Source organism: Solea senegalensis, linkage group LG14, assembly GCF_019176455.1.
Source record: "Solea senegalensis isolate Sse05_10M linkage group LG14, IFAPA_SoseM_1, whole genome shotgun sequence".
Lineage (NCBI taxonomy): Eukaryota > Metazoa > Chordata > Actinopteri > Pleuronectiformes > Soleidae > Solea > Solea senegalensis.
Genome location: NC_058034.1, coordinates 3,772,923 through 3,785,340, shown reverse-complemented (window position 1 = coordinate 3,785,340; position 12,418 = coordinate 3,772,923). Strand labels below are relative to the sequence as shown.

General features: G+C 41.1%; 1 protein-coding gene across 1 annotated transcript in view; it reads left to right on the top strand.

The window, feature by feature from the left end:
- ncanb (neurocan b) overlaps window positions 1–12,418 on the top strand; it is a 141,994-nt gene that overhangs the window by 81,849 nt on the left and 47,727 nt on the right. Inside the window, exon 10 of the mRNA XM_044043240.1 lies at window positions 1,488–1,604. Within this exon, the coding sequence (XP_043899175.1) occupies window positions 1,488–1,604 (117 nt within the window). The remainder of the gene's footprint in view (window positions 1–1,487; window positions 1,605–12,418) is intronic.

Sequence of the window (12,418 nt, the reverse complement as noted above, 5' to 3'; positions counted from 1 at the left end):
GAACCCGGCCCGACCCGTTGAGCATTTTAAATGCAACAAGTCGCTCAGATTGACCATATTCTCTGTGCTTTTAACCTATCATGCATTGCTTAGTACTTGCTCCATTAGTGCATCATTAACCTTTAAGCAATGTATGTTTTCAAATCACGTACAGTGTTGCCTCCACCCCCACTGCTGTTGGTTTAAGAAATGAGCCTGCCCCTAATGTTTTTTTTTGTCCTCATTTGTTGAGTCACTTCTATGTATTTTCAAAAGCAGCCTCTCCATCATCTCCCCTGCCCAGTATGTCAACACCAGCCTTTCTGCAGCAGTTGGAGTCTATCGCACTATTTCACAGGAAATTGAACACACACACACTCACATCATATCTCACCAGCATGCAAAGACAAACCTCCACAAATAATCTCACACACACAAAAGCACATAACGCATGACCACAGACACACTCACACTCACATGTGTATATATATAGATCTATTTATCTATATATATAGATAGATATATATGTATATGTATATAAATATATATATATATATCTATATCTATATATATATACATATCTATATCTATATATAGATATGTATATATACATATATATGTATATGTATATATAAATGAAAATATTCCCAGTGTTTCAGAGGAACTACCTTGTGTGTTCGGCCCAAAATCTCTCCACTCATACATGATCAAGTGAGTCTGGGTGTTATTATGGAGAAAATGCAGAGTATTAGATGGCCTCTAAGATTGTGTCAGGGGCTGAAATCCCATCAGATTTTGATAATAAAAAGACACTTCATCTAGCCAGTTTCCCCACACTGGTTCTTTGCACTCATAATAAAAACTCTTGATGCCTGCCTGGCGCTCTAACCATCCTTGTCAAATTTCCTCCCTCTCTCCCATCCTAAAATATAAGCTCAATAATTACGACTTAATCTTCCTAATATCCACCATTCATCTGCCAAAACATTTCCCAGGAAGAGGCACGGAGTTATAGCCGAGCAGCATTAAATACGTTTATCTCCTCTCTGACACGGTAATGTGACATTAAAATAGGTGCCTACCACTATACGTGAGTGGGTGATAATCAGCTAATTTATGGGGACCTTGAGCGATCAGTAAGACCTGGGATGAGAGGCAGGAGAGCAGCAGGAGGGGGTGGACTCAACAAAATTGTCTTTCACCGGGTCATGATAAACATGGGCACAACAGAAGCAACAACAGCCAATCTGTCACCTTGTAGAAAGGCATGAAGACAGGAATGAGTCTACAAGCTGCCTGCTCCATTTTTTTCTCTCTGTTGCTTCTGTCAGGCGCCTGTGAGAGGATGAGCTGTGTATGGATAATGAGAGGGGTATAATGCCAAATCATTGCCTGCCACAGTTTGTCAACATTGCAGGCACTTTCTTAATGTGCTTCCTCCGTCGAAAATAAATTATAAATTCGCTTTTGTCACTTAACCCTCCTCCTCTCTCTGTCTCGCTTCACAGTGGAGAGTAACCCATGCCAGAACAACCCCTGTCTCCATGGAGGGAGCTGCCTGCAGGAAGGTGACGGCTATAGCTGCTACTGTCCTCAGGGCTTCTCTGGGGAGAGCTGCGAGATCGGTGAGTTCGGTGTAGTCGGAGGGAGTCAAACCTCAGAGGTTGGCAAGTGCAGACTCATGCTGTGTCACTGTGGCATAAGGGAACGAGAGACAGCCATATGCTGGGCTAACATTTAGCATGTGTACTTTCAGGCTGTCAGTTTTTCCAAAAAATGAGAATGTGAAGATATTTGCATCCCTGGTGATATCATTGCTCTCACAGTGGAATTTTAAGGTTTAAAGAACAAGGGCCTTTCTGCATGGAGTTTGCATGTTCTCCCCATGTGGGGTTTTTCCGGTTTCCTCCCACAGACCAAAAACATGCAGATTTGGTGGATTAGGTCAGTTGGACACTCTATGAGTTTAGTTTTGTGGGTGGATGTTTGTCTCTATGTGGCCCTGTGATGGAGTGGCGACCTGTCCAGGGTACGATCACCTTTCGTCCTATGTCAGCTGGGATTAGCACCAGCACCCGCAACCTTCATGTGGAGGCTAAAGTGGTAGAGTATGAACTTTCCTTGTAGGTTTGAACACATATCTTAACTTTGGATAAAAAGCCCCAGTGTACTTCTGTGAGCTTTGCTTTCTTATTTTTTATTTGTTATTATCGCACTCAAAGCAAATCCTTCCACTCAGCTGTTTGAGGGGAAAATGTGTCCATCATAGACATGTGCTGCTGAAGGTCTGTCCACGCCTGAATGTGTGAGTGGGAGACGTGCAAGGACACATGGGCCACAGAGGAGCTGTCTGCTCAGTGAGGGGTGGAGTATCCGATTAAAGTGCCGGAGCAGTGGCACATGCTGCTGTGGATGAGGGAAGACAGAAAACAAAAAGTAGATGTCATGAAAAATACAACACAGTCTGAGAAACATTTAGCCCACAGGATTCAATTGAGTTGGAAAACATCACAGTCAGTGCAAAGTTGTTCAGTCTGGCACGTTGATTCTGGACCCTGGCCAAAGAGTCGGAGTTAAACTTAAATATTAGATCACTACATGAATAAGATTTACTGTATTGCACGTGCGATGTGGGCGTTTTACGCCTCAAGCCCCTTGTGGTTTCAAGGCTTGTGTCTTCTTTTGGTAGTTAGGCTACCTTCTTTAAACACAACCTATTTTCAGCATCAAGCTCCACTTACTGCATTTAAGGCCTTTGTAGCAAATCCCCAAGGACACTGATAAAATGTTTATTTGAGTGCATTAAGTTTGAGGATGAAACCTAAGCAATTATTAAACAAACTGTGCCATGTTTTCCCTCTTTTTGAATGCATGTGTTTTACATGCCTCATTACTTATGGAAAGGCTCAAAGATCAGAGGTGAAAGGTCAAAAGGGCATATTGTCCTGGCTCTGATGCTAAGATAGGGTGTATGTGGGTGTTAATACATTGGAAATCAATCAGACATTCTAGCATTGGATCAATCAGTTGTGATAAATTGTGCTTGTAAACTGCATGAATTACATGCTCACTGAGTTTTTAAATGATTTGCTGCAATCAATTTTGTTTGGGTTGGTAATTGAACTAAATTACCAGCATTACCTTAACGTTGGGAGTGGCACATTTATGTAGTTCATAGTATTTCTTATGTTTACTGATTCATTCTGCACTTGTTTCCCCTCAGCTTTCTTCTTTCAGGAAGGTTTAATTGCTTGTCCTGGTGTTACTTATGTGTTGTGATGTTGATTATGTTGCTAAACAGCTGCAAATCTGATGTTTTTACTATTAATCATGACTAAAAGCAAAAAGGTTAATTGCCAAATGCTCAACACAATATGCTGATGTTGTCAGGGAATTAGACCAAAAGAAATGTACTGTATGCCGTAATCGCTGTATTGCTTTTCATACCAGTGGCTCATATTTCCTTCACCTTGCATTTTCAGTAGAGCAGCTTATTGTAGGCCACTTACATTCTCCTCCAATTGTAAACACATTTTGATGCATGCAACATAACCCAATTACAGCCATGGAGGCATATTAACCAGGTTTGTGCTCTCCATGTGAAATCCTAGTCAAACTGGGGCAGTGGCAACACAGCTGCAGCAAACAATATCGTCTGTAGGAATTGGCTTATGGCCACAATTATTTGGGAAGATGCATTTTGGGGAGATGCATTATTGATGGTGTGTGTTTCTACTGTGACTCTGTAGTTAATATTTATGAGGGCAAGGCAGAGGAAGAGAGATAGAGTGAGAGGTGGTGTAGACATCTTAGTGTTAGCACTTCAGCTACACTAGATCCTCATTGTGAATATGTTCTCATCGTCAGTATCCCTCTTTTTATCCTCATTCACTCATGCCAGTAAAGACTGAAAGTACTTACCTCCTTCACCGACCCTTGTTCAAACAGTGTTTGATTGTTTAAATGATTTTTTGAGTGACGACATGTCTAAAGTGACATAGTTCTCAAGTAAAGAGTCAGTAACGGTGTGTAGTTCAAGGCCAGGTAGATACCAAAAGCCCTGGCACTATTGAGGGCAGGTTAATATGAAATATAACTTGTTTTTTTGGAAATGTAAGCTCTGTGGTTTGCAGAAATTGCAGCATACGGTCGTGGTGGCTGCAGTAGGCTATAACACCCACATCAGAAATCTCAAGTCCTGTAACCAGTGGCCAATGATTGGACGCTATGGCATTGCTACCTCTAATAGTTATGGAACAGACATGCACAATTCCTGGCTTTTCTTTACAATTCCTGGATTATCCATTGGAATCCCTAATCCAGCACAAACATGTTGTTTTTCACCGGAAAAACCGAGTGAGTTCTCATAAATCTCAGTTTGGTCCCTCACATGTTGCCACAGGATCGTACCTGCGTGTCATCCTCTGTCTCAAAATGTAGACAGAAATGTCAAAAAAAGTCAACAAGATCTAAGATGTGTGTTGTTCTCTCCTGTTGATCATTGCAGCAGCAGCAGAAGAAGAGATTAATGAGACTCAACACTGCCTGTCAGTAAGATGGCTATATAATGGCTATGTATTCAGACACGGAAATAAATTATATTTTTCTTTCACCACTGCTGGAACAAATGTTTGTTCCCAGATATGAAAGAATAAAATATAGCCCAAAATAAACTAAGGGAAAAAAAGAGCCCGGGGGGATTCTATGTCACTTATTATGCAAAGATAAAAATAGTAGATATATCTGTCTTAATGTCTCTAATCCTTCTACTGGTTTACACACAAATGCAGATAAACAGTGAGAGCAAGTAAGTGGAAATAAGATTTGCCATCCTTTAAAGCCCTTACACAACGAGTACAACCACAGAAGCTTTTCCACTTATTCTGCCCGATTACACCTTTATTACACTGTTCTGAGAGCAGTGTGCAAACTCATCATGATGGGGTCACACTATCATTCTGATTAACACAAAGAAATGATGCATTGTAGTTATCATATCATTTCCAACATGGCTCCGCCCTCTCAAACCTGAGCAGAGGTCTAATCAGCCAGAGTAATTGAAAAACCTTATGAAACAAGATCCACGAGGACAAAGAGGAGACCATGACCCATCAAAGTGGGTGAAGCACAGGTGCAAATTGAAAAGTGAACAGAAAAGAGTCTATATTAATATTATTAGTGACACCAGAGCTGTTCCAAATGTTCAAGGTGTTTGATCTGAAAAGATTCAAGGTGCTTTTGACAAAGGTGAGAGGGACTGACCATTTTGAGCTTCAGAGCAATCCATAAAAATGAAAAGGTTGCACAACGGTGCAGTTCCGCAAAATGTGTCCACCAAACATTTTCATTGCAACAGCATTAGTAGTGAGTGTTCAGTGTTCCTGCCCACTCACCAAACGTACACAGTGCAAGGACAGAGGATCAGATGTGGAGTGGAAATGAAAGAGGCTTCATTCTCACTCTTTACAAGTCAGTGACTCATATTTTGACTCTGTTATTTAGTGTATAATGTTTCTTTAACCCTCGGAACACAGAGTATTCAGGCTGCTTTTTTCCTATTACCATGATAAATAGAGGCTATAAGAATGTGCAGTATAGAGTGTCTTATATCCTTTTACATTAACACACTTTAACACAACTATATAAACACACCTGAGCAGTACTCAATCTTTTTAAAATTGGATTGAATTAGTGCAGCTGTTCAAATATTGCTACTTTTGAACAAAAAGAAAAGAAAAAAAATTTATTCTGTGACTTCTGCACAATTATTTAAATGAATTATAACTCTGACTCAACAACACATAAGAAGATAAAAAACACTTTCTGTAAAGCTGAAGATGTGACCTATAAACACCCTCCCCCAGGATGTCCATATAAGGAGTTATGTATTATTCCCATAGCAATTCACCAAGGGTTAAATAGACCAGTACCTGTTCTGTGGACCATACTCATCATCAGTGAACCTATTAGGTTTTAGATCTGTTTATCCTGCTATGATAAGTCGAATTCCACCCTTCTTAATCCCATCACTTCCTAATCACAACCTCGACTCAATGTCAACTTATTTGTTTTGACAAACTTTAGTCAAAGCATAAACATCTGTTTATCTGTTAATGAAGCCTGACTGATACAGTCACAAGCACCAGAACTGGCAGGCAAATTGTTTAATTAGTTGACATGTTTTTTTCAACGTGACACCGATATTCACTACTTCTATACTTTCCAATTCAACCACACATGGAAATGAGGTCAGTTCAATTCAATTAATGAGAGATTTTCTTGAAGCCTGTTCTCGTAAACATGTTTATATAGCAGGTTATATCCAAGAACATGCAAATGAATGACCAGCAGCAGTAGTGAAAGGGTTTAGGCTACAGCCTTACTTTTCATGCATTGTGTCTTTTCTGCCATTGGAAATGTTATGTAATTTGTGTGACAACTGCGTTTGATTCAATTGCGGTTTGTGGTACAGAAAACAAATTAACCTTCCTCTGAATACAGGTCCACAAATAACCGTAAATAGAACAGGAGCGAGGGCAATTCTATCTGCTCGGCTGTGTGTTCTTCAGAAAGGCCCCACATTTGTCCATCAGTCAGTCAGAAGACAGAAATGGAACAGGCGGGTAAATACAGTTGAGCTGCAATCTTTCATATGCATCAGCCAACAGTCAGCGAAAGTGTTTTATTCATGGATTTTTTAGAATTAACACTGAGATTTTAAATGCAGAATGTGCCGTAAGATCAAGACAGAAAATCACCCCATTAAACTGAGGAAATGACTCTCATCACACTGTTCTCTCTTCCTCTCTTCCAACCACTGTCCTTCCTCCTCTCTATCCATCTTTCCCGTATCCCATTGTGGATTCCCCTCCTCCATTCAGTCTGTCATTTGCATGATGAATTAGAGGAGATAACGGAACCTGAGCTGCCTCAGACAATTTTGCCAAAGTGACATGCTCCACTGGCTGTGACATTTTTTTTTTTCTTATTCCCCTCATCAACATTCCTCTTATTTCTCCTCAGCTCTCCAAAATCTCCTCTAGGAAATCAGTTGGAAACAAGGACCAGAGTGTTGGTGGGCATAACACACAACATGAGAAAGAAGAGCATAGCCACTGAATCATTTGTATGCACTTCCAGCCCAAAGTGCAAGAAAAGTGTACCTCAAAAGGCTGTCAGCCTCTCCCACAGGAGAAAAAATCTTCTTGCATTATTTTTCAATGTAACCTTCTTCAGAGTGAGTGTAGAGAGATTCTTCTTTTCACATATTATATATACTGTGTTCTGTGTTCTCCCTCCCGTACCGCAATGGACGAAAACACCGTGTGCTAAAGCGCCCTCTTGGGTCACAAGCCAGGGTTTTAAATGGAGGTCAGATGAGGTAAAAATGACACAAAATCACCAAAATGAACCAATGGAGTTACAATTTTATTTTCAGTGACACATTAGGCAGCCATTGAGATATCAATAATCAATAACATACCAAGGCTTTCTTACATATCGTCAAAGATACAGCTCTTAAAAAGGTGAGGCTACAGGTACCACCAGTTACTTTCATCACCAAGCAAAACAGCTATGGGAACTCTAAATGAATCAGTATCGGATTGAATCAGAAATGACATCAGAACGGTACTTTGTGAATCGCAATCAAATCGATTCAGTAAATGACGATTGATTACCACATTCCTACAGCACTTTCTAATCACTCATAGAATCTGCTTAAGCAGTAAACACTGCATTACCTCAAACGTCGGTCATGTCGCCTTATTCTAGATTCTTTCCACAATCTTACAAGAGTTGCAGTTGCAACACTCTCCACCGTCCCACGGAGTTGATTGAGCAAAAACACATTAAGCGGCAACATCTTGTGCAGCATCTTGACTCACAGCAACGTCCTCGAATTCTCTGCTCGACGGGAAGCACACCTGAATGTTATTATTATATTTATTTTTCACCTCTCCACACACTCTGGCCTCATATCCAATCATGGTGATTAGATCTGAGCCTTTCCACTTCCTTCCTCCCCCTCAGCCTTCCATTACCTCTCTCTATGTTTTTATCAAATATGATTTTTTTTTTTTACCACACATTTATTCATTTGACAACATCTTCATATCTAAATACTTTCTTGCTGCTCTTTCACCCCCCCACCCGCCACTTCATATGTTTGCCCCTGCTCTCTTTTATTAATCCTCTTTGTCCCCCATCTATCAGTCCATTTCCCAATTGTCTGCCCGCTCTCCCGCCTCCATCGCCCCATCCTATGATGTTCCTGCAGTATACTGCTCTATTGGATGTTTCTTGGCAGTGCAGAGATTGGGGTGAAAACAGGCCTGTAGCCCCCCCACAGCATTTCTCACCAATAACACATTTCATTTCCTCCCCTTTGCTGTTCCTCACTCTACCACAACCCCTCACCTCTCCTCAGCACCACCTTCTCCTTCTCTCTCTGGCTCCATGCGTCTGTCTCTCTCCCTTTCCCTCCTTCTTTATTTTCCTTTCAAAGGCCAGTACAATTATTCATACCAAAATGCCTTTGTACTCATGCATAAAATGATATTCATTCAAGTTCACATGCACACTCACGTCCATACTCAGATCTCCAAATGTTCTCACAAGGGTTTGCACAAAATATTTTCTCCCTTTTACTTTCTTTTTCTCCCTCTCTCTCTCTCTCTCTCTCTCTCTCTCCGTCTCACACAAAAATGGCCTCAAACACACACACACACACACACACATACTTGTTTCTATGACTTCAGATTCACCATAACCTAAACCTAACCACACAACATGTCTTCACCTTAAAATCTAATCATTTACATTATGGGGACTTGTTTTTTGTCCCAATAAGGAAGACAAGTCCTTATAATAACAGTTGAAAGTCCCCACAACAAACACACACACACAGGTTGGCACAGGTATTCTTCTAAGGACACTGCATTAACTTCCATTCATTTGGGCAGCCCAAATGAAGCATTATTCCTAACCTTAACCAGTTAATACCTCACCTTAACCTAAACACAATTCAAATCGTACCCCTAAACTCAGAAATGAGGGCCTGACGTACAAGGACCAGGATTTTGTCTCCATGAGAACTGTTAGTCCTGATTAGGTCAGTGTTTAGGTCAGGAAAAAGTTCCCAAAGGGGAACACACACACACTCACTAACATTTATAAATCCAATATATACTCAAGACTTTATGACGAGCTAATGCATAACTCATGTTCATAAAGGCCAAGAGAAGCGGTCCTGAGTTTCTGTATTAGCTAATTCCTCCTCTGGGACCCACTCCACTCACTTTAGATCATATGATTGAGCCTGAAACATTCATGAGGCTCAGGCTAATAATATAACCAGCCCCTCACCTCGCTCACCGGTGTTTCCACAGATCTTAGTGATGAGGTCAAAGATGACAGGGGGGGGAATGGTGAGGACAGGCTGCAGCTGAGGATAATGGATGTTTTATTGTAGGTACATGCAGACTCATGAGATGTTTGTCAGCAGATCTGTCAGAATCAGGGGATTTGGAGTGAACTGAGGCAGCTCGGACCTCGAGGTGTTGAATGCAGTATAGCTGGGTTGAGATAGAAAGGCAGATAGAAAGGGTCCATGCTGCCATGCTGCTCCCCGCAGGACATCACATTCACTCTTTCATTAATGATTGAACATATTTACGTGTGCGGCTCCAAATCCTCCAAGTTCTAGCAGCTAGGTCAGTATGTTGTGGATCTCTAGTGCTGTTGCTCCTTTTCAGGCAGTGTTGCGTCCAGTGCTGACCGCCAGAGTGAAAGAAAGCAAGCAGCATTATAAAATGATGATTCATATAACAGTGAAATATTTGATGGGTCACACAGAACAACAGCAGAGACAGTCTGTGGCAAAACATGGTACCTCCAGGACCTTGATGTTTTATTGGTTATTGTTTTCTTTTTCTTTCTATTTTTTTGTTGGACAGTGTGTATCTGTACATTTGTGTCCCAAAGAGTCTCCTGAGATCTGCCATGAAATCTGTTGTCTTGAATGATCCGAATACAAGTCACTGTAATTCTCCACATATTCTCCTCCACTGACTCTTTGAGATCATTTCCCTGCTTTTTCTTTGCAAATATAACATTATATTCTGTGCACTGTGCGACTGTGTCATAGAAATCAATATGTGCTGGTTAATATTGATACTGTGGCGGTTGTCACTATGAATGAATCAGATACAGATACAGATCACCAGTCCTGGTTGATTTAGTATTTGCTGTACTAAAAATCACTAAATCCTAAACTAAGCACTGATATAGTGAAAAGAAACAACATTTATTTTCAGTGAATCAATCACTCACTCATCTCCTACCACTTTATCTTCTACATGAGGGACACTGGGGATGCTGGTGCCAATCCCAGCTGACATAGGACAAAAGGCAGGTCAACCATCCATTCTCACTAATCCCCAAATCTGTATGTTTTTGAAACATGGGAGGAAACCGGAGAAACGGGGAAAACTGACCGGGTCCTGAACCCAGGTGTTTTTCCTGCAAGAGTGCTCATCACTCCAACTGTGTGGCCCATGAATCAGAAATCAATAAAATGTGTGTGTCACCAGGCTACTTGATATTAAAAGCCATTCTAAATAAATACATTTTAAGAAAAGTCCCAGGTCAGTGATAGAACACGAATCAGAGGGTAACCTCAGGACATCCATTTAATGGGTAGTTTTATTTCTGGTGAAGTATTCTTGTTTTCCTAAGATACTTCACCAAACAGACAGTGATGTAACAACAAATGACTTGGCACAGTGACTGAGATGAGACATGCATGAGGCTTGATGGGAAAGTAAAAGGCAGTGTGCACGGCTGCGGCGTGATTGATGACCATCAGTTTGTCACAATTTGTTAAGAACACAGGAGCTCTTAAAAGCTTGTATTAACGTGCCTCATTAATTCATCCACACCACCGGATTCCTCCGTCAGCAATATGAATGGTTGTGGTCCCCCCCCCCACCTGCCAGCACCGCCAGGAAAGCCTGATTGGAGCTGCAGGGCAGGAGAACATGACATGATTTTACTCATGCAAACTGATCACGACACCATATACACATGAAAACGAGCAGATACAAGCTCTGAAACATGCATGTGTGGACCAGTGTGCAGTTAAACTCTGTTCATGGTAGATAAGCGAAGTGTGGTTGGCAACATTTGCAAGTTTTCAATCAGTGTGGGCACTCTTTTCTCACCAGACTTCTCAGGACAATGAGAAACAAAGGACATACTGGCCGCAGTGCTGAATGGGAATGAGCTGTGTGTGTGTGTGTGTGTGTGACTATCTCTTTGGTATAAACACACTGCAGATTAATGAGCTGCTGGCCAAGTTGCCAGGACCCACCTCTCTTTCTTTATCACTTTTTCCCTCTCACTGTTCAACACACACACACATACACACATTCATTTTTCCCTTTTTTCCATTCCATACACTCCACACTCACACGTACCACCTTGAGTTGCCTCGTCATGACCGCTCTGTAATTTACACGTCAGCTGAAGTACCGGGTAAAGAATATGCATGCTCTTGCATGATTAGCTCAGTGTGTGTGTCTGTGTGTTTGCTTGTGTGTGTGTGTGCGTGTGTTGTGCTGAATGAATGGAGGTAATGACTCTGTATACACAGGCTGACGGCTGTTGGAGGTAGTGAAGCATGTAAAGGCTGGACACGTAGAGAGCGGGGCAAATTGATTTTCCTTTAAGACCAAGAGCCAAGCTTTCAGCGAGCCCTGTCGCCTGAATCATATGCTTTTGAACTTTTCTGCAAACCAGATACATGTGAGCTCACGTTTCTGAATGGAAAGGACTTCACTTATGTCTAAAGATGTGTTTTAACCACTTGTGGCATGTTTGATGTTGTTTAGTACAAACTGTTCCGTTTACCACAGTGCCTCAGTACACTCCCAGATTGCTCACAAATTTAATTGCTTTTTTTAAATCCTAAAGCCAGATTTGTATCACCCCAGAAATTAAATTAAATCATTTCTTCCTTTGGACCATAACCTACATCCCCAGAAAATGTAATTAAAAATCAATCCTTCACAGACAAACTTGGCCAAAAACATAACCTCCTCGGTGGAAGTAATTATGTATTTTAATACACAGTTGTATTTCAGCTTGATCGCCAGAGAAAAATTGGTGTAGTACAATTCTGCAAACGATGTATTTTAAACGTATATTACACGACAAAAGTACCTATAGGTGGAGGTGGAAAAAAGGTGATTGTTTCTACTCTCTTTTCATGCAAACACTGCAACAAAATTGTTCAACATTCGGTCTCAAACTGTGCTGCTTGTGAGAATTTGACCTCAAATACTTGTGAAGTGCACTTACTTTATTCACCTGTACACTTGCTTGTCACTGCAAATATCTAATTAGCAGAAACTCACTCCAGGCAGTCATATGGTCATAA